The sequence below is a fragment of the Thalassophryne amazonica genome, chromosome 15 (assembly GCF_902500255.1).
Source record: "Thalassophryne amazonica chromosome 15, fThaAma1.1, whole genome shotgun sequence".
Taxonomy (NCBI): domain Eukaryota; kingdom Metazoa; phylum Chordata; class Actinopteri; order Batrachoidiformes; family Batrachoididae; genus Thalassophryne; species Thalassophryne amazonica.
In genome coordinates this window covers 91,875,837-91,901,413 of record NC_047117.1, presented here as the reverse complement: position 1 = coordinate 91,901,413, position 25,577 = coordinate 91,875,837, and the positions used below count along the sequence as shown (strand labels likewise).

Sequence of the window (25,577 nt, the reverse complement as noted above, 5' to 3'; positions counted from 1 at the left end):
GACCCTGGGGAAGACCCAGGATTAGGTGGAGAAATTATATCTCCACACTGGCCTGGAAACGCCTCGGGATCACCCAGTCAGAGGTGGTCAATGTGGCCTGGGAAAGGGAAGTCTGGGGTCCCCTGCTGGAGCTGTTGCCCTGTGACCCGAACCTGGATAAGCAGTTGAAGATGAGTGAGTGAGTGAGTGATACGTACATCCTCATCTTATTTAATGATGAGCTGAACTCTGCTTCCTCTCAAAACTGGCAGGATGCAGCAAATTGTTTGGTTCACATCAGTCCATTTCCTCAACTATCAAGCTTCGTTGTCTCATGGAAACAGGGCCGGGGGGTGGATTCACTCCAATTTGTGTGTTGCTTTGCCTTCTGCAAGCAGAACAGAACAGTCCCAGTTAGCATGTGAGAAAACAGCAGCTGGTCCATCCCCACCGTGTCCTGTGTCTGCTGCAGCCAGGTGAGCAGTGGGTGTGTCCTTGACCTTCTCCAGCTGTTGTCCTCAACACTGAAGCACGTTTGTACTGGATCATGCTCAGAGAAACACACTGAATTTCCAAAATGTCGAAGCAAACATTTTTTTAATTTGAATGTGCTCCATAACTGACTTTGGCTTTGACTCATCATGATTATCCAGCCATCCATTTTTCCAGTCATCAACTGGTTCAGGGCCCTGATCCCAGCCTCAATCTCCAGCTCCTCTCAGAGCATCCCAAAGTGTTCCCAGGACAGATGAATGTCTCCAACCAGACATCCTAATGATCTGCCTGGACCTCACAGATGTTTACTTTCATTTCCTCCCACATGTTGTAACTCCTCATCTTTTCCCTCGAGGTGTGTCCTGCCAGCATGTGAACGACACCCATTTCAGTGCCTTGTATGCATGATCTCATGCTTTTGGTCACGTCCAAAAATGTTTGAGCAAAGGCGAAGGTTGGGATGGAGATTGAATAGCAAACTGAGAGCTTTGCTCGTTTCTCTCCATCACAGCAGTGTGAAGTCTCGCACACATCGCTGCTTCAGTCTGCCTGTCGATCTCCTGCACTGTGACGCTCCTGGGAATTTTTCTTTCCTTGTCCTGCCATTTGGACTGTTGGCGCACCTGATCCCTATTCCAACATTATGGCAGGGAGGTGGCTCCATGGAAGTCTTTCAAGGTGGGCATGAACCATCCTCCTGGAGGCCTGGCCTTCAGCATACTCCCATCCTGTCTGGATCAAGAAAGCTGCCCCAAGTCTTCCTAATTCTGGGAAATCCAACTATAACACATTTTTATGGATCCATGGGGGATTTTAGACTGCACTCATCCTGGGATTTATTAGATTAGATTAGATTAGATAGAATTTTATTAATCCCTTGTGAAGACTCCCTCAGGGAAACCGAGGAAATTATTATGGAAGAGTTTACCATAGGCTGAAAATCTTAACACCACAGTTCCCAGGATTACAGGGGTGCTCCCCCCCGACAACATGAGGCGGAAATTTGTGGACTGTTGATATTTAGAGGAAGTTAATTTTTCAGCAGTGAGACGGTGTAAAGCTTTTCACTTCAGCTTTCCTGTTTTACCTTCATTTAATAATTTGGGCTGGAAGAGAAGTCCAAAGATCAGAATGGTGTGCTAATCGAGCGTGTTCTTATCACATCGATAATCTTTTTCGCATAATGTGTCCCAATCAAGAATTAGTCTTGGACATGCTTCTGACATTTTTGAAGGTGGAGCTGTGATCTCACGATATAATAACAGATATTGTTGTATTAAATATGTCTGCGGTTGGGGAAACACTGATTTTCTTCTCAATGCAGAAAGAGTTTTGTTTTGCCAAAATACTTAACTGAGAGACACTTAAGACATCACTGTGACAACACGGTAAAATCACAGTGACAACACGGTAACATCACAGTGACATCACGGTAACATCACAGTGACACCACGGTAACATCACAGTGACACCACAGTGACATCATGGTAACATCACAGTGACACCACAGTGACATCATGGTAACATCACAGTGACACCACAGTGACATCACGGTAACATCACAGTGACATCACGGTAACATCACAGTGACATCACGGTAACATCACAGTGACACCACGGTAACATCACAGTGACACCACGGTAACATCACAGTGACACCACTGTAACATCACAGTGACACCACAGTGACATCATGGTAACATCACAGTGACACCACAGTGACATCACGGTAACATCACAGTGACACCACGGTAACATCACAGTGACACCACAGTGACATCACGGTAACATCACAGTGACATCACGGTAACATCACAGTGACACCACGGTAACATCACAGTGACACCACAGTGACACCACGGTAACATCACAGTGACACCACAGTGACATCACGGTAACATCACAGTGACACCACGGTAACATCACAGTGACACCACAGTGACATCACGGTAACATCACAGTGACATCACGGTAACATCACAGTGACACCACTGTAACATCACGGTAACACCACGGTAACACAACAGTGACACCACGGTAACACAACAGTGACATCACGGTAAGACCACGGTGACGCCACGATAACACGACAGTGACATCACGATAACACGACAGTGACATCACGATAACACGACAGTGACACCACGATAACACGACAGTGACACCACGGTAACACGACAGTGACACCACGATAACACGACAGTGACATCACGATAACACGACAGTGACATCACGATAACACGACAGTGACATCACGATAACACGACAGTGACATCACGATAACACGACAGTGACATCACGATAACATCACGATAACATCACGGTGACACCACGGTAACACGACGGTGACATCACGGTAACACGACAGTGACATCACGGTAACACCACGGTAACATCATGGGAACACCACTGTGACATCACGGTAACACCACGGTAACATCATAGGAACACCTCTGTGACATCACGGTAACACCACGGTAACATCACAGTGACACCACAGTAACATCACGGTAACACAACAGTGACATCATGGTAACATCACAGTGACACCAAGGTAACACCAAGGTAGCACCACGGTGACATCACGGTAACACCACGGTAGCACCACGGTGACATCACTGTAACACCACGGTGACATCACGGTAACACCACGGTGACATCACGGAAACACCACTGTGACATCACAGTAACACGACAGTGACATCACGGTAACACCATGGTAACATCACAGTGACATCTCATCTAAGAAAAACATGACAAAAGTGTTTTATATTTACAGAAAATAATAAATTATCTGACTGAATTTGAGATGAGCTTCCGCCATGAATGAGAACATAATCTGAAATAGAAGCTGAACTCTTTGAAGACACATATTTCATACTGATATGTCCACCTCCCTCAGATTACGCTTGACCCAGAAATATTTCTGAGACTGACTTATCAAAAAAAAATACAAATGTTGGCTCATAGGACATCGTTACCTACTGCACACTTTTGACCACTGACACTTTTCTAATCAGGAATAAAAATATATTCCTGCCACACTCTGTACTTGTAAAACAATTCTTTGGGAAATAGCTGCTAATGCTAAATCCTTTCTTCAGGTTTTGACATACCATCACAGCAGAGTGACCGGGTTCCTTTTTTCTATTTGTTCCGTGTTTTACAGAATAAACACAGCGGCCATAAAATGACAGGATGTTGTTGGGATGTGCACATTGTCATTATCCTGCTCAGGGATTGAAGATATCATGTGAATTAGTGAAGGAATCCTCATAATTTAGCGGAATTCAGGGGTTTACTTTGTTCGTGCTGAGGGATCGTTGACTGTGTAGAAAAGCTTTGGAGATGTGCATTTGTGAAATACCAGCGCCATAAATCAAGATTACAAAGAAAACAGCTGGTAGACAAAGTGCATATCTGTAAAAGACACGCCAGAGAGGGATGATCTGGATGTTTGGACACCAGAACACGTAGAGTTAGTCCTCTTGCAAAAACACCGGACGCTACATTTGAATCAGAGGAACGTTTGACAAAGCTGACATACGTATATAATGCCTCATTTTTACTGGAATTTCTTCCAGATGTGTTTGCTGCTTGAACCACTGGGGTGCATTTTATTTGTCCTAATCAATTTGTTCGCTTTGCAAGAATGGAGCACGCTCAGTTTACCACATTTCTGTCATTTTCTGGGATGAGAATATAATTTATTGAAAATACTTAGACAGGCAAAGTGTTATTTTGAGAATTGGAGTTACTAATCTGAGAACTGGATCATTTTTTGAGCCGTGATACTTGTGGGGTCCCGGAGTACAGCAGTCATTTCTAGATGGACAAAGTCCAAATAAGAAGTGACAGTTTAATGAAGAATGTGGAAGAAAAGCTTGCTTCATAATTTATCCTGCGCTGACAAATGACAGTAGGAGTCTGGATGTCGTATATCCTGAGCAGACCTGAACAGGACAGAGTTATTGGGCCGCTCTTGGAGCTGCCAAGCCCGAGCACGGAGAGCATCCTCTGCCTTTTAGCCTTTTATGGACCCGAGCCTGAGGCTGCCTGCATCCTGGACCGCTGGCACATGGTTCTGGGATCGTTCATTTTTGAGATGAAAGACTGCATTCTCTCAAGGGGGAAACATTGTGCTCTTGCTTCTGTTTGAGAATGGCAAATTAACTGCTTTAAAAATACAGCAAATCATTTATTTAGTTCTAAATTAGGTTGATTTATCCGTCATATAGTAAATCTGAATAAATTTGATAATATCACAAGTGACCACAAACTGTCAAATCACTAAGATCCAAACTGGGATTTATTCCCAAAGCCATTATGGTAAATGGACTGCATTTATATATATATAGCACTTTTCCATTTGCATCAGATGCTCAAAGCGCTTTACAATAATGCCTCACATTCACCCCAGTGTCAGGCTGCTGCCATACAAGGTGCTCACTACACACCCGGGGCAACTAGGGGATTAAAGACCTTGCCCAAGGGCCCTTAGTGATTTTCAGACCAGAGAGGATCCTCTGGTCTGAAGCCCAACGCTTAACCACTAGACCATCACCTCCCCTAAAAGTTAAAAGTCCCTTTAACTGTGTAATCATCTGTAAGGAAGAAGGTAGATTTCTTTGCTGGACACATGATTTACATTTCAATAAGCAGAGTTCTTGTGCTTATTGAAATGTAAATCATGTGTCCAGCAAAGGTGCTGCTTGTGTTATCTCTCCACTCATCTTCTAATCCAGCGGTGACAGAGTCCATCAAAGTGAGGGCCAAACGGAGACACCAGAATGATATGGACCAGGAGTTTATTCATACAAGTTGTATCTGTGCCATTTTATTACCAGATGGTCAAACATATTTCATAGAAAAACATCAGGTCAGATGTGGTAGCATGTGCTCATCGTGTCCTTCATCCACCACTTGGTGCAATCGCCAGCCACCCAGGCAGACAACATTCCATCCCCACTTCTTGAAAGTATCCAGCAAAGTGCAGGAAAATGTGAAATGGTATTACTGAGGTTTTCATGGCTCCCTGAGTAACAAATGAAGAACTGAAGGTCTGGACGAGTATTTCTTCTGCTTTGCTGGTGCTTAGCGCTGACGGATTAGTGTAGTTTTTCTGGCCGACTGATTGTTTTCTTTTTCACTCTTGCTTGCCTCTACTGGTGGTTGGCTCTCACTGCGGTATTGTATCACTTCCTGTTCCGGAGCACAGCGGTGTTTTGCTGTATCTGTTTAATCTGCGCAGTTAGATTGATCTAGTTAACTACGTAGCGATTTGTTTCACAGTGTGATCTTCACGTGCCTTAACTAAAGCACTCCCTCTGCTGAATCACCTCTAAATTATTTACACATTATTCACTTTGTGTGTTTTTAGGAATCCGCTAGCTTAGCGCAGCTACTAGCTCTTAGCCGGTTTAGCATGGCGGCTTCTCCTGTCTCTCCTGCACTTTTCTGCTCTGGGTGTGAAATGTTTAGTTATTCCTCGGCCTCCTTTAGCAGTAATGGTACTTGTAATAAGTGTAGCTTATTCGTAGCTTTGGAGGCCAGGCTGGGCGAATTGGAGACTCGGCTCCGCACCGTGGAAAATTCTACAGCTAGCCAGGCCCCTGTAGTCGGTGCAGACCAAGGTAGCTTAGCCGCCGTTAGTTCCCTTCCAGCAGATCCCGAGCAGCCGGGAAAGCAGGCCGACTGGGTGACTGTGAGGAGGAAGCGTAGTCCTAAACAGAAGCCCCGTGTACACCGCCAACCCGTTCACATTTCTAACCATTTTTCCCCACTCGGCGACACACCCACCGAGGATCAAACTCTGGTTATTGGCGACTCTGTTTTGACAAATGTGAAGTTAGCGACACCAGCAACCATAGTCAGTTGTCTTCCGGGGGCCAGAGCAGGCGACATTGAAGGAAATTTGAAACTGCTGGCTAAGGCTAAGCGTAAATTTGGTAAGATTGTAATTCACGTCGGCAGTAATGACACCCGGTTACGCCAATCGGAGGTCACTAAAATTAACATTGAATCAGTGTGTAACTTTGCAAAAACTGTCGGACTCTGTAGTTTTCTCTGGGCCCCTCCCCAATCGGACCGGGAGTGACATGTTTAGCCGCATGTTCTCCCTGAATTGCTGGCTGTCTGAGTGGTGTCCAAAAAATGAGGTGGGCTTCATAGATAATTGGCAAAGCTTCTGGGGAAAACCTGGTCTTGTTAGGAGAGACGGCATCCATCCCACTTTGGATGGAGCAGCTCTCATTTCTAGAAATCTGGCCAATTTTCTTAAATCCTCCAAACCGTGACTATCCAGGGTTGGGACCAGGAAGCAGAGTTGTAGTCTTACAGAAACCTGGTTACAGCAGGATGAATATGTTAGTTTAAATGAGTCAACACCCCCGAGTCACACTAACTGCCAGAACGCACGGGCCGAGGCGGAGGATTAGCAGCAATCTTCCATTCCAGCTTATTAATTAATCAAAAACCCAGACAGAGCTTTAATTCATTTGAAAGCTTGACTCTTAGTCTTGTCCATCCAAATTGGAAGTCCCAAAAACCAGTTTTATTTGTTATTATCTATCGTCCACCTGGTCGTTACTGTGAGTTTCTCTGTGAATTTTCAGACCTTTTGTCTGACTTAGTGCTTAGCTCAGATAAGAAGATAATTATAGTGGGCGATTTTAACATCCACACAGATGCTGAGAATGACAGCCTCAACACTGCATTTAATCTATTATTAGACTCAATTGGCTTTGCTCAAAATGTAAATGAGTCCACCCACCACTTTAATCATATCTTTGTTCTTGTTCTGACTTATGGTATGGAAATTGAAGACTTAACAGTATTCCCTGAAAACTCCCTTCTGTCTGATCATTTCTTAATAACATTTACATTTACTCTGATGGACTACCCAGCAGTGGGGAATAAGTTTCATTACACTAGAAGTCTTTCAGAAAGTGCTGTAACTAGGTTTAAAGATATGATTCCTTCTTTATGTTCTCTAATGCCATATACCAACACAGTGCAGAGTAGCGACCTAAACTCTGTAAGTGAGATAGAGTATCTCGTCAGTAGTTTTACATCCTCATTGAAGACAACTTTGGATGCTGTAGCTCTTCTGAAAAGAGAGCTTTAAATCAGAAGTGCCTGACTCCGTGGTATAACTCACAAACTCGTAGCTTAAAGCAGATAACCCGTAAGTTGGAGAGGAAATGACATCACACTAATTTGGAAGATCTTCACTTAGCCTGGAAAAAGAGTCTGTTGCTCTATAAAAAAGCCCTCCGTAAAGCTAGGACATCTTACTACTCATCACTAATTGAAGAAAATAAGAACAACCCCAGGTTTCGTTTCAGCACTGTAGCCAGACTGACAAAGAGTCAGAGCTCTATTGAGCCGAGTATTCCTTTAACTTTAACTAGTAATGACTTCATGACTTTCTTTGCTAATAAAATTTTAACTATTAGAGAAAAAATTACTCATAACCATCCCAAAGACGTATCGTTATCTTTGGCTGCTTTCAGTGATGCCGATTAGACTCTTTCTCTCCGATTGTTCTGTCTGAGTTATTTTCATTAGTGACTTCCTCCAAACCATCAACATGTCTATCAGACCCCATTCCTACCAGGCTGCTCAAGGAAGCCCTACCATTAATTAATGCTTCGATCTTAAATATGATCAATCTATCTTTATTAGTTGGCTATGTACCACAGGCTTTTAAGGTGGCAGTAATTAAACCATTACTTAAAAAGCCATCACTTGACCCAGCTATCTTAGCTAATTATAGGCCAATCTCCAACCTTCCTTTTGTCTCAAAAATTCTTGAAAGGGTAGTTGTAAAACAGCTAACTGATCATCTGCAGAGGAATGGTCTATTTGAAGAGTTTCAGTCAGGTTTTAGAATTCATCATAGTACAGAAACAGCATTAGTGAAGGTTACAAATGATCTTCTTATGGCCTCAGACAGTGGACTCATCTCTGTGCTTGTTCTGTTAGACCTCAGTGCTGCTTTTGATACTGTTGACCATAAAATTTTATTACAGAGATTAGAGCATGCCATAGGTATTAAAGGCACTGCGCTGCGGTGGTTTGAATCATATTTATCTAATAGATTACAATTTGTTCATGTAAATGGGGAATCTTCTTCACAGACTAAGGTTAATTATGGAGTTCCACAAGGTTCTGTGCTAGGACCAATTTTATTCACTTTATACATGTTTCCCTTAGGCAGTATTATTAGACGGCATTGCTTAAATTTTCATTGTTACGCAGATGATACCCAGCTTTATCTATCCATGAAGCCAGAGGACACACACCAATTAGCTAAACTGCAGGATTGTCTTACAGACATAAAGACATGGATGACCTCTAATTTCCTGCTTTTAAACTCAGATAAAACTGAAGTTATTGTACTTGGCCCCACAAATCTTAGAAACATGGTGTCTAACCAGATCCTTACTCTGGATGGCATTACCCTGACCTCTAGTAATACTGTGAGAAATCTTGGAGTCATTTTTGATCAGGATATGTCATTCAATGCGCATATTAAACAAATATGTAGGACTGCTTTTTTGCATTTGCGCAATATCTCTAAAATTAGAAAGGTCTTGTCTCAGAGTGATGCTGAAAAACTAATTCATGCATTTATTTCCTCTAGGCTGGACTATTGTAATTCATTATTTCAGGTTGTCCTAAAAGTTCCCTGAAAAGCCTTCAGTTAATTCAAAATGCTGCAGCTAGAGTGCTAACGGGGACTAGAAGGAGAGAGCATATCTCACCCATATTGGCCTCTCTTCATTGGCTTCCTATTAATTCTAGAATAGAATTTAAAATTCTTCTTCTTACTTATAAGGTTTTGAATAATCAGGTCCCATCTTATCTTAGGGACCTCATAGTACCATATCACCCCAATAGAGCGCTTCACTCTCAGACTGCAGGCTTACTTGTAGTTCCTAGGGTTTGTAAGAGTAGAATGGGAGGCAGAGCCTTCAGCTTTCAGGCTCCTCTCCTGTGGAACCAGCTCCCAATTCAGATCAGGGAGACAGACACCCTCTCTACTTTTAAGATTAGGCTTAAACTTTCCTTTTTGCTAAAGCTTATAGTTAGGGCTGGATCAGGTGACCCTGAACCATCCCTTAGTTATGCTGCTATAGACTTAGACTGCTGGGGGGTTCCCATGATGCACTGAGTGTTTCTTTCTCTTTTTGCTCTGTATGCACCACTCTGCATTTAATCATTAGTGATTGATCTCTTCTCCCCTCCACAGCATGTCTTTTTCCTGGTTCTCTCCCTCAGCCCCAACCAGTCCCAGCAGAAGACTGCCCCTCCCTGAGCCTAGTTCTGCTGGAGGTTTCTTCCTGTTAAGAGAGTTTTTCCTTCTCACTGTTGCCAAGTGCTTGCTCACGGGGGGTCGTTTTGACCGTTGGGGTTTTTCCGTAATTATTGTATGGCTTTGCCTTACAATATAAAGCACCTTGGGGCAACTGTTTGTTGTGATTTGGTGCTATATAAATAAAATTGATTTGATTTGATTTTTCTCTCTGTCTGAGATGCGACTGGATCCTCGTGCTGGATTGGATGATTTCTGTGGTGGACTCTGGACTGACTCTGATGTAGGAACAGATCCAACGAGTGACTCAATGACCCCAGATTAGATTTATCAAAACAGCAGACAAAATTCATATTTCCTACAATTTTTTCCCACTTATAAAGGAGTGTAACTGTGGATTACCACGTATTGCTGGATACAACAACGTACAGACAGGAAGTCCCATTACACGAGTGTTTGTGCGCGTTATTCCCAAACTTTTCCAGAAAGCTAAAATATCTCTGTTTACATCTCAAAACTGTTTTCTGTTGAAGAGCCCAACATGCTTTTCATGGATTTATGCTGCAGAGGAGAACTAAAGGAGGCTTCTGCCCCGAGAACAGCAGATCCTGATTACTTCATGTTGTGCCCGGATGTCCGCCATCACATACTTTTTAAAATATTATCCGTGTTCTGTGTTAATTACATCTGACTGTTCACGGTTTTGGATCATGATATATCCCAGTATTACTCATTTTTTAGATATGTTCAAAAATTTCACAATCATGCACAGTGCTTTACAACAAAACTTTTACTTCCACTTACACCCAACGTCAGCCCGCAGCCGGGTATGCAATGCTTTTTTTTCTTCTTTTTTTTGCATCAAAATGTAGCTAGTCTGGTGTAGAAAATCAGCAATTGGAGACCATGCTTATGCCCAGCAACATTCTCCTATTCCTCATGGAATATCCTATATTCCATCTAGACCATCACCGCCTCTTTGGTCTCGTTGTTAAGCGTTGGGCTTCAGACCAGAGGATCCTCGTTTCAAATCCCACCCTGACTGAAAAGTCACTAAGGACCCTTGAGCAAGGTCCTTAACCCCCAAGTTGCTCCCGGTGTGTAGTGAGCAGGGTGCATGGCAGCAGCCTGGCATCAGTGTGCGAGTGTGTTTGTGTGAATTGGTGAATGTGAGGCATAATTGTAAAGTGCTTTGAGTGTCTGATACAGATGGAAAAGCGCTATATAAATCCAGTCCATTTACCATTTATTCCCAGGCCAGATTGAATATATAGTCCCTCCAGCAGATGTCCTCCTGGTTGGACATTGAAATGTCTCATGTCTGGTTAAATTAAACTGGCCAGTGATATTAGAGGCCTGATTCAATCCATGGGCCTTGAAGATGAATGTTTTCTAAATATGGATTTTCTTTTTCCCCCTGTAGTGGGGAGTCTGGTGCCGGGAAGACAGAGAACACCAAGAAGGTGATCCAGTATCTCGCTGTTGTGGCGTCATCACACAAAGGCAAAAAGGACAGCAGTGTTGTAAGTATCCAATACTGAAATGATCACTTCGTATCAAACGATCTGCCAAAGCATTGACACACTGTTATGGGAGAGCTGATTCATGCATGTAGGAAACTGCCCACTTTAATTCTGTATATCGCCATTTCCTCCAAATAGCAACAATCAGGAGCACAGTTTGCCTACGTGAGTAAAGGGGAATGCCTGGAGTGTGTTTTTGTCATGTGCTGTTTGTGTGAATTCCATCCTTAGGTTAGAATACGAGGTTTGGATGAAAAGTTTTCAGTCTAACATTGATTCCCTTTGGGATGAGTTTTGTTGGTAGTTATTTTACAATGTAGTCGTCGCAGTGGTCCACGGGTTTTATCCTACTCGTCAAAAATGTTCTCCATAATATGACATCATCATCTTTAAAATACTTTACAACCAACATATGGCAGAGATGGACGACCGATGATAACTAATCAGGACATGATGGTGAGTGTAGAATGACTTGAAGCCACAGTTATTGTCTTTGGGATTTGTGAGAAAGGGGCCTCATTTACAAAGCGTGCTTACGCACAAAAACCTGGCGTCCATCCGTCTCCACGCCAGCATTCAGATGTATCAAAAGTGAAATGACCGTGGAAATGTGCGGTGCATCACGCAAAAATCCTGGCTGGCCGATTCAACGTTCGGTGGGATGTATAAACCAAACGTGCGTGGATTCATGCCTACGCACACTTTGATACTTCTGAATATGTGCTTACGCCTGATTCAGGGTTTTGGCGTGCGCCAACTTTTAGAAAGTCGACACAAGTCTTTGTACATGAGGCCCCAGATGAAGCAAGACATCATTTGTCAACTTTCCCAGTTCCTTTCACACCTGATAGCCTCATGTAGCCTTTTCACCAAGATTTTCACCCCATTTATGGTCTAAGCTTTTGAAAAGTAGCTCAGAAAACGGATGCTGTTGCTTTCCCAGCAAACAAAACGACACTGGCCTTCTTTGGACAGCGTGAGAACGGATGTTTCCACTGCGCGAGTTTTATTTGCCTTTGGCTAAAAGTGATGGATGCTGATCTTGAGTGAGAACATTTTATGTAGTCAACACAATCTGGTTCCAAAAATTCCAAGTTCTTCCCTAGTCAGAAATTGTGGCACTCTCTACGACAAAACTTTTCCATTCCAAGTTCTTTCGTCTATTTTATTTTCAGCGCTGTTCAAGAAGATGCCAACAGCATTAGCTGTGTATTGACATATCAGCTGTCTCTGGTCTATTGATCAGTTTTCCTGGATGGAGGCAGGTGAGGCTGCCTAGACCTTATTTGCCTCTTGAATTCTGGGTCCCACCTTCTGGAAGTTGTAAATGAAGGTTAATGTACCAACCGTATCAACATGGATATAAGTGGGATTTAACCCTTTTAATTTCAGATACTTGATGACTGTTCAATAATTAGTTTAGCTCATTTTCTCAATTTTTACCGAAGGACAAATCCATTGTTAAGTGAAAGTTAAGAAGTCGGTTTACATTGTGTGGAGCTGAAATATAGGTGTGCCTTTTCATTGACCATACCTCCGGCCTTATAGACAGGGTCAATGCTTTTCATCCAAGCCTCGTAGTGCATGAAGATATTGTCACTGAGTTACAGAATAATTTTATTTGTGTAATTATTTTCTTTTGGTCAAAATCTCATATCTTACTGTTCATGAATTGGAGGCCGTTTACGCTAACAACATTCAGAAATTCTGTATCTTACCCAATGGAAGTTGATTTAGGCTGCATGAGCATCATCATCAGATGTTGAGTTGAAGATGTCGTGATTTATACTCTTGATGTTGTTGATTGTGTTTCCTGTTTTTGATTAATCAACCCTTTATGAACACCCTTTCACTGCCACTGGAGATGATGTTGGAGCCTCCCTGACAGTGAAAGGGTCCTTTCACAGTGTGAGCATGCTGATCTGATTGTCTTGTCTATTAAAAAACATTCTGTCCTAATGTGTCACCAACCTCCCCACTTACCCGCCTTTCCCTCCCAGCACTCAACCCATCTCACAGCCTTCCATTTGCTGTGATGAGGAGCCTTCGCTCTCCTTTGATGTACTTTTGTTGGACCTTGTAGAATTTGTTAATTCCTATTAGACTGTAAGTAACCAAAAGCACATGGTGACTTGAATCTCTAACATGAAAATGCCAGTTTGATGTTTGAGCTTCACCTTCACTTAACCTTAAAACAAGCAAAAAATAAGTTCCATACATCAGATTACGTCCCATTCCTAATCAAGGGTGATAGTTTGGGATTGCAATGAAGCATCTCATCATTGGTATCGAAGAGATCTCAAAGTTAGTTTCAGAACATTTGGGTCAAAGGCAAAGTGATGCTTTGTTTCTTCTTGGTACCTTTTTGCCAGCCATCCCAGTGCTTTCTTCAGTCTAAAGTATGCTGGTTTTGAAACCCAAGTCATAGCCATAAAGAGTGACTGTCACTGTTGACAACAAAACTAGGTTAAGTGTTCAGTTGATTGATAAGGTTATTGAGTCATTAAGGTTACCTTTCTTTGTAGATTGTTGGCTGTACTTTCCTTGATAGAAGTATGACGTGAACATATGTATGACAATATGTCACATGTCATTTCCACATCTATCATCAACCCACCATCAGATAATTTATGGTACTTGAACAAACCTGTTTGGTAGAAACAAGGATATAAAATGACACCCAGACCAGGTTTATGTTGGGCTAGAGAAGGTACTTAGATGAGACAACATGCCTTGAAGTCATAAAGCAGAATCAAACTTCCTAAGACCTCGTGTGGTCCGGGGTGTGGGTTGGATGGTCACACAGTTATTAGAATGATGAATTTTTGGGTATTGTATCATCTATCCATTTTCTAAACCCATTTACTCCAGTTTTGGGTCACGTATAGACAAACACATGCACACTGTCAGTGTCACCCGTTCACCTAACCTGCTGGTTTGCAGCCTGTTGATCCTGCTCACAGTCTGTCTTTGTCCCAGATGAAATGTTGCTGCTGTGTGCTCTCCTTTTTTTTTTTTAGAACCCTGTGGCTCCCACAGTCTTTACCAGAACAGAAATAGCATTGGGTTCATCACTTTTTACTGGTCTCTTGCTTTTGCTCCTTTCTAGGAACTATTTGACTCGACCTCATCTGCTTTTCTGTCACAGTAATTTATTGCAAACACTTTATGGGATGGCTGTCACTTTCACTTTCCATCATTTTGCTCTGCTCTTTCTGCTGTTGTCTTTTTTTTTTTTTTCCTCAGTGATTTGAACTGGATCCTCTTCTCTGCTTTGCCAACTCTGAGCTGCACCTCATCAGCTGGTCTGTATCTTTCCTCGTTTTCTCTTAAACATGTTTTTGGAGACATTAGCCTCATTTTTTAACTTGTATCATGAGTCAACTTGCCAGAAGAATATCATCAAAATCTTCAGTGTCAGAAAACAGACTTTAAAAATGTCGCCTCAGAAACTTAAAGGACGGTTTGGACATATATTCACAGGATGCTTCGCCGGTATCAAAGGCCATCAAGCACTTCATTTTGTTAACTTTTCTTCGGAACCGCTGCCCAACACAAATGAGTCAACGCAACTTTAACAACAGTAGCAAAGTTAAAAATGGGTTGCCAAGGACTTTAGCTGAGCGCCCTCTGGTGGCCGTATTTGGCCAATGAAAACATCGCTGAACGCAATAAAAATACATATTATTTGGTCACTTTTCAAAGGGGTCAAACTCTTCAATAAAGTCAGTTTAATGTACAGTAGTTCATTTCAGCTCAGCTTGGTGTATAAATGTCGTCGTTTTAGGCAGTGAGAGCCGTCAGCTGGCTGTTAGAGACAAAACAAAACCAGCTGATTTCAATCAATACATCCCGAGCTTGTTTTCATCGGGTGGCCAGTTGCGGAAGTACAAATTCTCGCATCCGGATTCGCCACTTCGCCGGAAATGACGTGTCTCCGCACCATCCCATAGTTTGGATTCATCATGTTAAATCAGTGTAACTCTACGTCACCTTTAAGCATCATATAGCATCATAAAGCTTTAGTAACTAATCAAATTAATGTCCATGCATTAACATGTTTCAGTGATTAAATTCACAGCTAATATCCATTCATTAAAAACAAGTAGTAACTAGCTTTTATGTGAGTGACTAAGTAGATTTACAACTATTGATAGATTAACATCTTCCCAGACACTAACTAGACTTCATCATTTCCCTTTAGAGACTCGTAAAATGAATATCCAGTGCAGCCTAGACCCAAATTTTTTATAAATATGATTTTTATCACCATATATTAGCACTCTTTTCTTTAGTTGATCAAAACCTCTTTTTATTTGGAGGGAGGGGTGGAGGGATTTTATATTTAATTGCTATTTAGCAAAACTACAAAAAATTCTACTTTTTAGTTAATTTGATTAATTCTTAAAATACCTTGTTTTGTAATAGTAAACAATTTCTTTACATTTTTGAACTGCACTTGTTTATTCATATCTAATCTGAAAGATATAGGATCAATTACAGGATTAAATGAAAAAAGAAGAAAAAGAATGGACTTATTCTTGCTGATACATTGATTAACTAGAAGCACTCAGAGAGTGCAAACCTCCGCCAAGGCCATGGGGTCACTGACACCATAACATCTACACGCCGTGGAAACATTGAACCTAAAAAAGTCTAGCAATGATGTTTGCTTAGTAGTAAAAAAAAGTTTAATCTGCTGTGACTGAATAGCATGTATCCTTAGTGCTTGGCATCACAGTTTATTGCAACTTGCACCTTTCCCAGAAGCTACTGTCATCTGAGCACTGATATTGATATTGCATGTGCCTATAGACAAAAACAAATAAGAGACAAAATTCAGTTTATTATTCAACTAAACTGCAAATATAGGAATTTTTTTATCATTTATGAAACACTTCTCTAAACAAGGCCATAGGGTCACTGACCCTAAAGAGATTCCCTCCTTGGCACAGTGATCTATTTATTTTTGTCTCTTTCTCTAAAATTGTATATAATAATCATTAGATTATTAATATATAAACAAAAATAAATGTAAGAAATATTACAATTTGAAAACAAATGCACCCGAACGTGATGACAGCTGCAAACTGCTTAATGCTAACTTTAACATTGGAAATGCCATAGACATGCTAACAGCGTTAGCATCGGGATCCGGATCGTGATCCGGATCACCACTAAAATTTAATCACTTGTTTCCTCTTGTCATTTCCAACCACTCCACAAAATTTCATCAAATCCGTTCAAAACTTTTTGAGTTATCCTGCTGACAGACAGAGGGCTAACCCTAAACAAAAAATAAATTTAAGAAATATTACAATTTGAAACAAATCCACCCGAACGTGATTACAGCTGCAACTGCTTAACGCTAACTTTTAACATTGAAAAATGCCATAGACATGCTAACGTGTTAGCATCGGGATCTGGGATCGGATCTGGATCACCACTAAATTTATCACATTGTTCCTCTTGTCATTCAACCACTCCACAAAATTTCATCAAAATCCATTCAAAACAGTTTGAGTTATCCTGCTGACAGACAGACAAAACAACAAACACGACCATAGAATATAACCTCCTTGGTGGAGGTAAAAAAAGTGAAAGTTGTCCTCTGCAGGTAAATAACTGCATTTTATATAGTGGCTTTTCCATCTGCATCAAAAGCTCAAAGCGCTTTAAACAATGATGCCTCACATTCACCCATTCACATAAACACTCTGTCAGTGTGCTGGCCATGCAAGACGCTCACTACACACCGGGAGCAACTAGGGGATTAAGGACCTTGCCCAAGGGGGCCTTCAATGATTTTCCAGTCTGGCTGGATGTTTGAACCGAGGATCCTCTGGCCTGAAGCCCAACGCTTAACCACTAGACCACCTCCCCAAACACAATTCAACCACTAGGCAGGGAGCAGAGCAGCCCACAGGCTGGCAACCGGGGACGCACTCCAGATTAGAGACGCTGCCTCGGTCATGTGCAGAGGACCGGAGCAGACCGTCATGTGCTTTTTTTGATGCCACACTGGTGGTTAAAATGAACCTTTTAACCGAAGTTAATGGTCCAAACGGGCACCAAGCTGCCAAACGTGGCAAACATGTGTAAGATTATCTTTAATCTTTAATGTTGCAGCTCTTTTTTCATGACTTAGCTCATTTAAAAGGAGAAGAGATGGGGGGGGGGGGATAGTTGTTTTTTAGGTTTGCAGCACATGACCTTGACACACAGCCTCCTTTGATCAGGTGGATTACCTCGATGCACAGTGACGGGGTGTCCGCCTCATTTACCCACCATCACCCAGATCCACCTTCAGTCCACATTCTCCACGGTCACGCTGGGAAACAAATCGCCTCTGAGAAAGCCGTTTGTCAATCAGAAATCAGTCAGCACACTGAATAGAAAGACTATGTTTCATCAACGTTCAGTGCCGTGAAAATTATTCCGGTGGTACGTGACCCAAACATAACCTCACGCTGCAGCAAAACGTGAATTAAAAGTCATCTCAAATCCTGAGTTGAAACCCACATATTAAAGTTTAAATGGCATATATTTAAAATGCAGTATCCATGTTGTGAAAAAAAAAACAAAATCTGAAATAATTGACAATAAAAAAGAAAAAACTTCAAGAAAAAAATAATAATCAAATCGAGTGACAGTCAGTTGCTCTTTTGTCGAGGTAAACTTACCTGCTAATCGGGTCATTTTCACAGATTATACTTTTAAAAGCTATACCAGCACCGCAGAGAGGGCGCCAGTGGACCTCATCTGCAGTTCAATCTCCACCTTAAAGACACTAACCACACGTTGAGGACAAGGATTAAAATCTTAGCCAGAGAGAAGAATGGTTTGAGGAGATGGAGTGAAGGAGCATTCTATGTGAAACAGTTGAAACCCAGCCTTAACCGGGGAGGGGGTCTGAGACACGCTTTGTCCCCTGTTTACAATGGGTACTCAATCAAAGCAGTTTCATCTTTTGTTCATGGGAATGGGGAGTCATTGCGCGGCCATCAGGAGAGATGTCAGTCCCATCGTTAGGAGGTACAGCTACCCTGTCATTAGGAGGGTGCTAACTAGAGCACAATAGGTTGCTAATTAAGCTATTGTTTAGTCACTAGCCAATAGCAGTCTGCCTCTTGGGAGGAGGCATTTGGTTAGGTTTAAACTCCAGCTTTTGTGGCTCTGTTTGTTCTCGACAAGGGTCAGACAGAAGTCAGACTACCAGAGCAAGAATTTTAGCTGAGGAAGCTTCTGCGATTTGAAGCGAAACGTCCTCACGTCAAGCAACCCAGTCCAGTTGAAGATTAAAGCTTCTCTACTATGGAAACCACCTGGACAACAAAGCCCCACAGAAACGTTTTATCTAGTCTTTTGCTTTTGACATTTTTATGATACTGTAAGGTAACCCTACCACAACCCATAGGATGGGATGGATATAATAAACCCCTCTCAACCCCATCAGACACTGTAATGGGAACTGCCCTACCCCACTGGGAGCCACCTCAATTCCACTTAGTGCTGCCCCATCACACCAGGCACTGTCCCACCTCCATCAGGAACTGCCCTTCCACCACTGAAACATGCCCCTGCCTCTCCACCTCCACACCCCCGGGAACTGTCACGTGTCACAGCGAGGTCATTCTTTGTTTAATGTTTCTGTTTCTCTATATCGCTGTTCAGGGGGAGCTGGAGAAGCAGCTCCTGCAGGCTAATCCCATCCTGGAGGCCTTTGGGAATGCCAAAACCATCAAAAATGATAATTCTTCTCGATTTGTGAGTTCGGCTATAAAACGATCCGTTTTTTGGTATTCGAGTGTCACTGAATAACTGTGTTTAACACCTTCGTCTCTCTTACAGGGTAAATTCATCCGTATCAACTTTGATGTGACCGGCTACATTGTTGGTGCCAATATTGAGACCTGTATCCCAAATTCTGCTGAAATCTTTGCTCTTCTGTCCGTGAGCTTCATTCTGGGAGACCAGCCGGCTTTTTATTTGGTGTTTAAACCAAAAATGTGAAATGTGTTTGAAAATCGTGCTCATGTCTTTGAAGGCAGTGGTGTCGATGGGTCCTTTGTGTGAATGCAGAGGGTCTGTGTGTCATCACGTGGCTTCTTCGGTTGAATGTAAACTATTTCAGGAGTTGATATCAACCTTCTGGCAGCCTATGCAGTGTGTGTTCTTTAACAGCTGGATGCTCACAGACCTGCTGGAGAAGTCTCGATGTATCAGACAGGCAAAAACTGAAAGAGCCTTTCACATCTTCTATTACATGATTGCTGGGCCAAAGAAAAACTGCGCGGTAAGAATCGTTGTTAAACATGAAACACCAAAACGTGTGCATAATGATTATATGGTCATCAGGAAAAGTCATGATCTTCACTTTAAATCTTGACCTTTTTTAAATAAATGTAATATTACTGTTTGACTGGCTAAAATGTATCTCTGTAGATCAGTGATTCCCAGTTCTGGGCCTCAGGACCCCAAGTACTGTGTTGTTTCCATTTCTCCATGCTCAAACTGCACATAATGATCAAAACCAGGTGTGTTCTACTGTTGAGCCAGTTTTTTTATTTGCTGAACACACCTGGCTGAGATGTCCCGGTAGATCAGGCAGAAATAGCAAACATGCAGTAGTCAGGATCCCGAAGACTACGATTGGGAACCGCTGCTGTAGATAAATTCAAACCTACTTGTTCTATTTTTAGAGGAACTTCTTCTAGAGTCCTTCAACAGTTACCGTTTCCTGAGTTCGGGCCATGTCCAGATTTCCGGCCAACAGGACGATGAGATGTACGAAGAGACGATGGAGGCCATGAACATCATGGGCTTCACCGAAGAAGAGAGAATCGGTATCAGTTCCAACCCTGATCATCCAGTGGTGTTTGGTCTAGTTGAGTCTGAAAGATTGTTTAGAAAGACAGAAATGATTTTAAATCATTTCATTTACACAGGTCAACATGGTCAAATTTATCTCTGTTATAACGTGCATTTAGACCGGTGGTCATTTTGACCAAACTGTCGCTCTACGGCTACAGTTAAATTTTTTCTTAACCATTATTTAACCAGGTTTAAAGTTTCCAACTCACCTTCAAATTCACCTAATATTAACTGATTATTGACTGAAGGAGCCAGTTTGTGCATCAGTATCATTGCCGATATCGTTTTAAAGAACTTTGTATAATGGAATACTGATATTATACCTTATCATAAAGCATCCTCAACCCTTTTCTAACCCATACCAGAGGAACAGTGAATTTAAAAATGAATGCTTACTTCCTTTGCTGGTTTCCACTGTGTTTCGTACTCTCCAGTACACCATTAAAATCCAACATCTTGGAATTTAAAACAGTCCATCGTAGCAGAGTATTTGGATATTTTTTTCTAAAACGCATCATTTTAGAAATGTATTTAATTTGTAAATGTCCTATTGTGTAAAATCAGCTTGAATTTACTTTGTACAGTTGAAAAAAGTCATGATTTCATGTTGAAACATCGCCTTTGTCCCACAACTTTACATCTGTGGAAACACCCCTGGTATAAGTAAAAGATTAGTCTGGAAATGGTTCATTGTAAACTCCTGTGAAGTCCACATAGTAATAATAATAATAATAGCCAGGTATGCACATAGCAGGTGCTCGCATGTGCTAAAAATAAATGAAAATACAGAAGGAAACGATGTTCCTAGAATCTGTCATCATCGATTTCCTGCTGAGAAGGTCTTCTCTACATGTTTTCTGCTGCGTGTCAATTATGTTTAGCACACACGAGCGCCAGTTATGTGCACGCCTACTTATAGACTTCAGCAGTTTTATGTGAGACAAACATAAGTGGGAAATGCTGAAATTGATGCAGTGACTGATGTGCCATGATGAACAAACAATCCTGCACGTGTCTTCCAGATATCCTGAAGGTTTGCTCCTCAGTGATGCAGCTCGGAAACATTGAGTTCAAGAAAGAGAGGAACCAGGAACAGGCCACCATGCCAGACAACACCGGTCAGACTGTGCTACTTCACACTGTCAGACACTCTGCACAAATGTTAGAAGAAATATACATATCATTAGCAGTGTGCTCAAACTTTAACACTTTGGAAATCCAATTTTTTTTATAGTTTTTAAAAAATCTGGAGTTGCCCCTCCAGTATGCATGTGTTTTACAGGCTTTTGATGAGTCCGTCTTGTGTCTTTTTGTGGACACTGCAGATTCCTGCAGTGTCCACAAAATACCTCATGAGTACCAAAGTCCTAAGTCCAACATTGTCCAGTCCCTGCATGAACTAGCGAGAGGAGGTTATTATCTTTAGCAGAGTTGTACCTTGTTCCAGATTCTCCACATTGAGACATTTTGCAACTGTCGATGACGTAGTCAGGATGAGAGTTGATAACTCCAAATCTGAGACCATGATACTCTGATGGATTGCTCCCTTCCAGTTGGTAAGGAGTTACTGCTCCCCAAGTCAAGGAGCTCCCTATCTTTGATAAATGGTTTCATGATTGAGGGAAAATTGGAACATGAGACCAAGAGGTGGATTGGTTGGCAGTATCAGCTGAACTAGGGGCACTGGTCATCATCCTGTTTTGAAAGAAAGACCTGAGTTAGAATGGAAGGCATTGTTTCAGAGGGTGCTTTATGTTCCTGCCATCTGTTCCTGCCATCACCTTTGGAACTTTGGGTAGAATGTGAGTGGTTTCAAACATTTGAGAAGTATCACTCCTGGATGAATCCCTCAGCAGATTTTTTCAGGATGTCTACCTAGGAGATGACTTTTGCTTAAGGGATATATATATATATATATATATCTATATATTATAATTATATATATATATATATATATATATATATAGAATCTCCCTCTGTCCTGGAATGCTTCAGGATCTTGCAGGAGGAGCTGAGAGCCAGTCCTGGATAACCGCAGAAATGGAAAATGGACTTTATTTAGCTTTACAGTGAACAAAACATAGATGATGGAGTGAAGAAGGAAAGGGGAAGGAAGGATGATGTACCAAAATATCTCTCCTACTTTTTCTTTAGCGGCCCAGAAGGTGTGTCACCTGCAGGGCATCAAACGTGACGATTTCACCCCGTGCCATCCTCACTCCTCGAATCAAAGTGGGCAGAGAGGTGGTGCAGAAGGCCCAGACTAAAGAGCAGGTACCGTGTGATGCTCTGCTGTGAATGAAACCTTCTCACAGTCGTCCAGCTTTAGATCATCAGTCTGTTCTGTCATCAGATGTTACTTCTGTGTTTCCCAGGCGGACTTTGCTGTTGAAGCTCTGGCCAAGGCAATGTTTGAGCGCCTCTTCCGCTGGATCCTGGGCCGAGTCAACAAGGCTCTGGACAAGACCAAGCGCCAGGGTGCATCCTTCCTGGGAATCCTGGACATAGCTGGTTTTGAGATCTTTGAGGTATTAACATGTTGTGATTTACCTGCTGGAAAATGAATCTATAACCGTCGTGCCAGTGAATCTTGTAGTCATCTTCTATCGTTGCATGTTCTGTATCTTCAACTCTGTTTGCTTGTTTCAGGACAATTCCTTTGAGCAGCTGTGCATCAACTACACCAATGAGAAGCTGCAGCAGCTCTTCAACCACACTATGTTCATCCTGGAGCAAGAGGAGTACCAGAGGGAGGGCATCGAGTGGAACTTTATCGACTTTGGTCTTGACCTGCAGCCTTGCATTGAGCTCATTGAGCGGCCAGTGAGAACGCATTTAAATTTATATTTTACCTAAATATCACGTGAAGACTTGCTTTGACCTGGTGGTCTTCTCTGCAGAATAACCCTCCAGGCATCCTGGCCCTGCTGGATGAAGAGTGCTGGTTCCCCAAAGCCACAGATGTCTCCTTTGTAGAGAAACTTCTCAACACTCAAGGAAACCACGTCAAATTTGCCAAACCGAAACAGCTCAAGGACAAGACAGAGTTTTCTATTCTTCACTATGCAGGAAAGGTGAATAATGTATTTTATAAGACAAATGTATGACTCGGCACGGCGGACATACCTTCAAGTTTGGGGGAGTGGGGGGGGGGGTAACTTGGTTGAGTGTGCTGAAGATAAATCCTTAGTAAGGTGGGGCCGGGGGTATGTTCCACCAGAATATTTTTAAAATAAAAAGCTTTTTTCCTACATAAATACAATTATAGACTTTTGATGAGAAATCAAAAGTCTATAACTGCTTTATTATATTTAAACAAGAATGTAAACAAGAAAATTGGGAGTTTGTCAAACATAGTAAAACTGAAAAATCAATCTCAAGGTTCAACTCTTTATTATTACTGTCATACTGCACCAACAGGTCCAAAATACTTCATGAGCACAATCTCTAAAGCCCCTTTCACACCGGGGCTGCCTCCAGCTTCCTGTGGTGTCATGACGACGCAGGAATGTCTGCGTCAGGTGCGCACTGCAGACAGACTGTGCACTCTGATTTATCTTCTAGTTTATATTTGATCTTGTGCTGAGCTGCAGGTCTGCGCTCTGAGTTCTGTTATAGTTTGTCTTTCCTACTTTGACCGTGAGATGCGCACACGCACGAACGAACTGTCTGTGAGTAAATGTGGAGATGTCTGGAGTTATACTTGATGTGGACATGTCCTGTCTCTGGCAATCAGTCTGTGAGCAGGACTTTTATGGACTGTATTTAAACACATTTGTGAGAGAAGACCGAGGAGCTGCTGCAGCCAGCAGTGTTTTTTTTTTTTTCTCGTGCTCTTAGTTTTTACTGCTTGTGTACAAGGTGTTGTCATGACGATGCACGATGCAACTCGGAGCGGGCCGTGTGAAAGGGCTTAATAAAGAACAGTCTTTGTGAAATAATTGCATAGGCATCATGTAGAATCTTGTCAACAAACAGACAGCAAAGTAGGCATTGTATCGCGTTATCTGATTGGTCGTTATCGATAAAGGCGTCACTCGATTGGCTGCGCTATGCTCCATGCGAGGTGTACTCAGCTCCGCCAGCGGTCAACTCGGCATGTGGTACAGCTCAGAAAGTGGCGAATGGGCCAGTCAGAAGTTGGCAAAATCACATACAGTAGTGTTCAGAATAATAGTAGTGCTGTGTGACTAAATGGACTGCATTTATGGTAAATGGACTGCATTTATATAGCGCTTTTCCATCTGCATCAGATGCTCAAAGTGCTTTACCATTATGCCTCACATTCACCCTGATGTCACATGAATAAACATGACTAAACGATTACTAAAAAGATTAATGATGACTAAAAAGATTAATCCAGGTTTTGAGTATATTTCTTATTGTTACATGGGAAACAAGGTACCAGTAGATTCAGTAGATTCTCACAAATCCAACAAGACCAAAGCATTCATGAATGCCACTCTTAAGGCTATGAAATTGGGCTATTAGTAAAAAAAAAAAGTAGAAAAGGGGTGTTTCACAATAATAGTAGCATCTGCTGTTGATGCTACAAATCCAAAACTATTATGATCAAAACTGCTTTTTTAGCAATCCTGTTAATCACTAACCTAGTATTAGTTGTATAACCACAGTTTTCATGATTTCTTCACATCTGCGAAGCATAATTTTGTTGGTTTGGAACCAACATTTGCTGGTTTCTAGTGTGCTTGGGGTAATTGTCCTGGTTGAAACACCCATTTCAAGGTATGTCCTCTTCAGCATAAGGCAACATGACCTCTTCAAGTATTTTGACATATCCAAACTGATCCATGATACCTGTATGTGATATATAGGCCCAACACCATAGTAGAGAAACATGCCCATATCATGATGCTTGCACCACCATGCTTCACTGTCTTCACTGTGACTGTGGCTTGAATTCAGAGTTGGGGGTCGTCTCACAACTGTCTGTGGCCCTTGGACCCAAAAAAGAACAGTTTTACTCTCATCAGTCCCACAAAATGTTTCCTCCATTTCTCTTAGGGCCAGTTGATGTGTTCTTTGGCAAATTGTAACCTCTTCTGCACATGTCTTTTATTTAACAGAGGGACTTTGCGGGGGATTCTTGCAAATAAATTAGCTTCACACAGGCGTCTTCTAACTGTCACAGCACTTACAGGTAACTCCAGACTGTCTTTGATCATCCTGGAGCTGATCAGTGGCTGAGCCTTTGCCATTCTGGTTATTCTTCTATCCAATTTGATGGTTGTTTTCCGTTTTCTTCCATGCGTCTCTGGTTTTTTTGTCCATTTTAAAATGTTGGAGATCATTGCAGATGAACAGCCTATAATTTTTTGCACCTGCGTATACTTTTTCCCCTCTCCAATCAACTTTTTAATCAAACT

General features: G+C 42.0%; 1 protein-coding gene across 1 annotated transcript in view; it reads left to right on the top strand.

Annotated features, from left to right (window-relative positions):
• Window positions 1-25,577, top strand: part of LOC117526305 (myosin-11-like) — a 69,789-nt gene that overhangs the window by 16,883 nt on the left and 27,329 nt on the right. Inside the window, 13 exon segments of the mRNA XM_034188355.1 lie at window positions 11,217-11,316; window positions 11,455-11,481; window positions 18,991-19,083; window positions 19,168-19,231; window positions 19,515-19,592; window positions 19,595-19,612; window positions 20,019-20,162; window positions 21,213-21,308; window positions 22,345-22,394; window positions 22,396-22,464; window positions 22,566-22,718; window positions 22,840-23,013; window positions 23,091-23,264. Coding sequence (XP_034044246.1) covers window positions 11,217-11,316; window positions 11,455-11,481; window positions 18,991-19,083; window positions 19,168-19,231; window positions 19,515-19,592; window positions 19,595-19,612; window positions 20,019-20,162; window positions 21,213-21,308; window positions 22,345-22,394; window positions 22,396-22,464; window positions 22,566-22,718; window positions 22,840-23,013; window positions 23,091-23,264 — 1,240 coding nt within the window.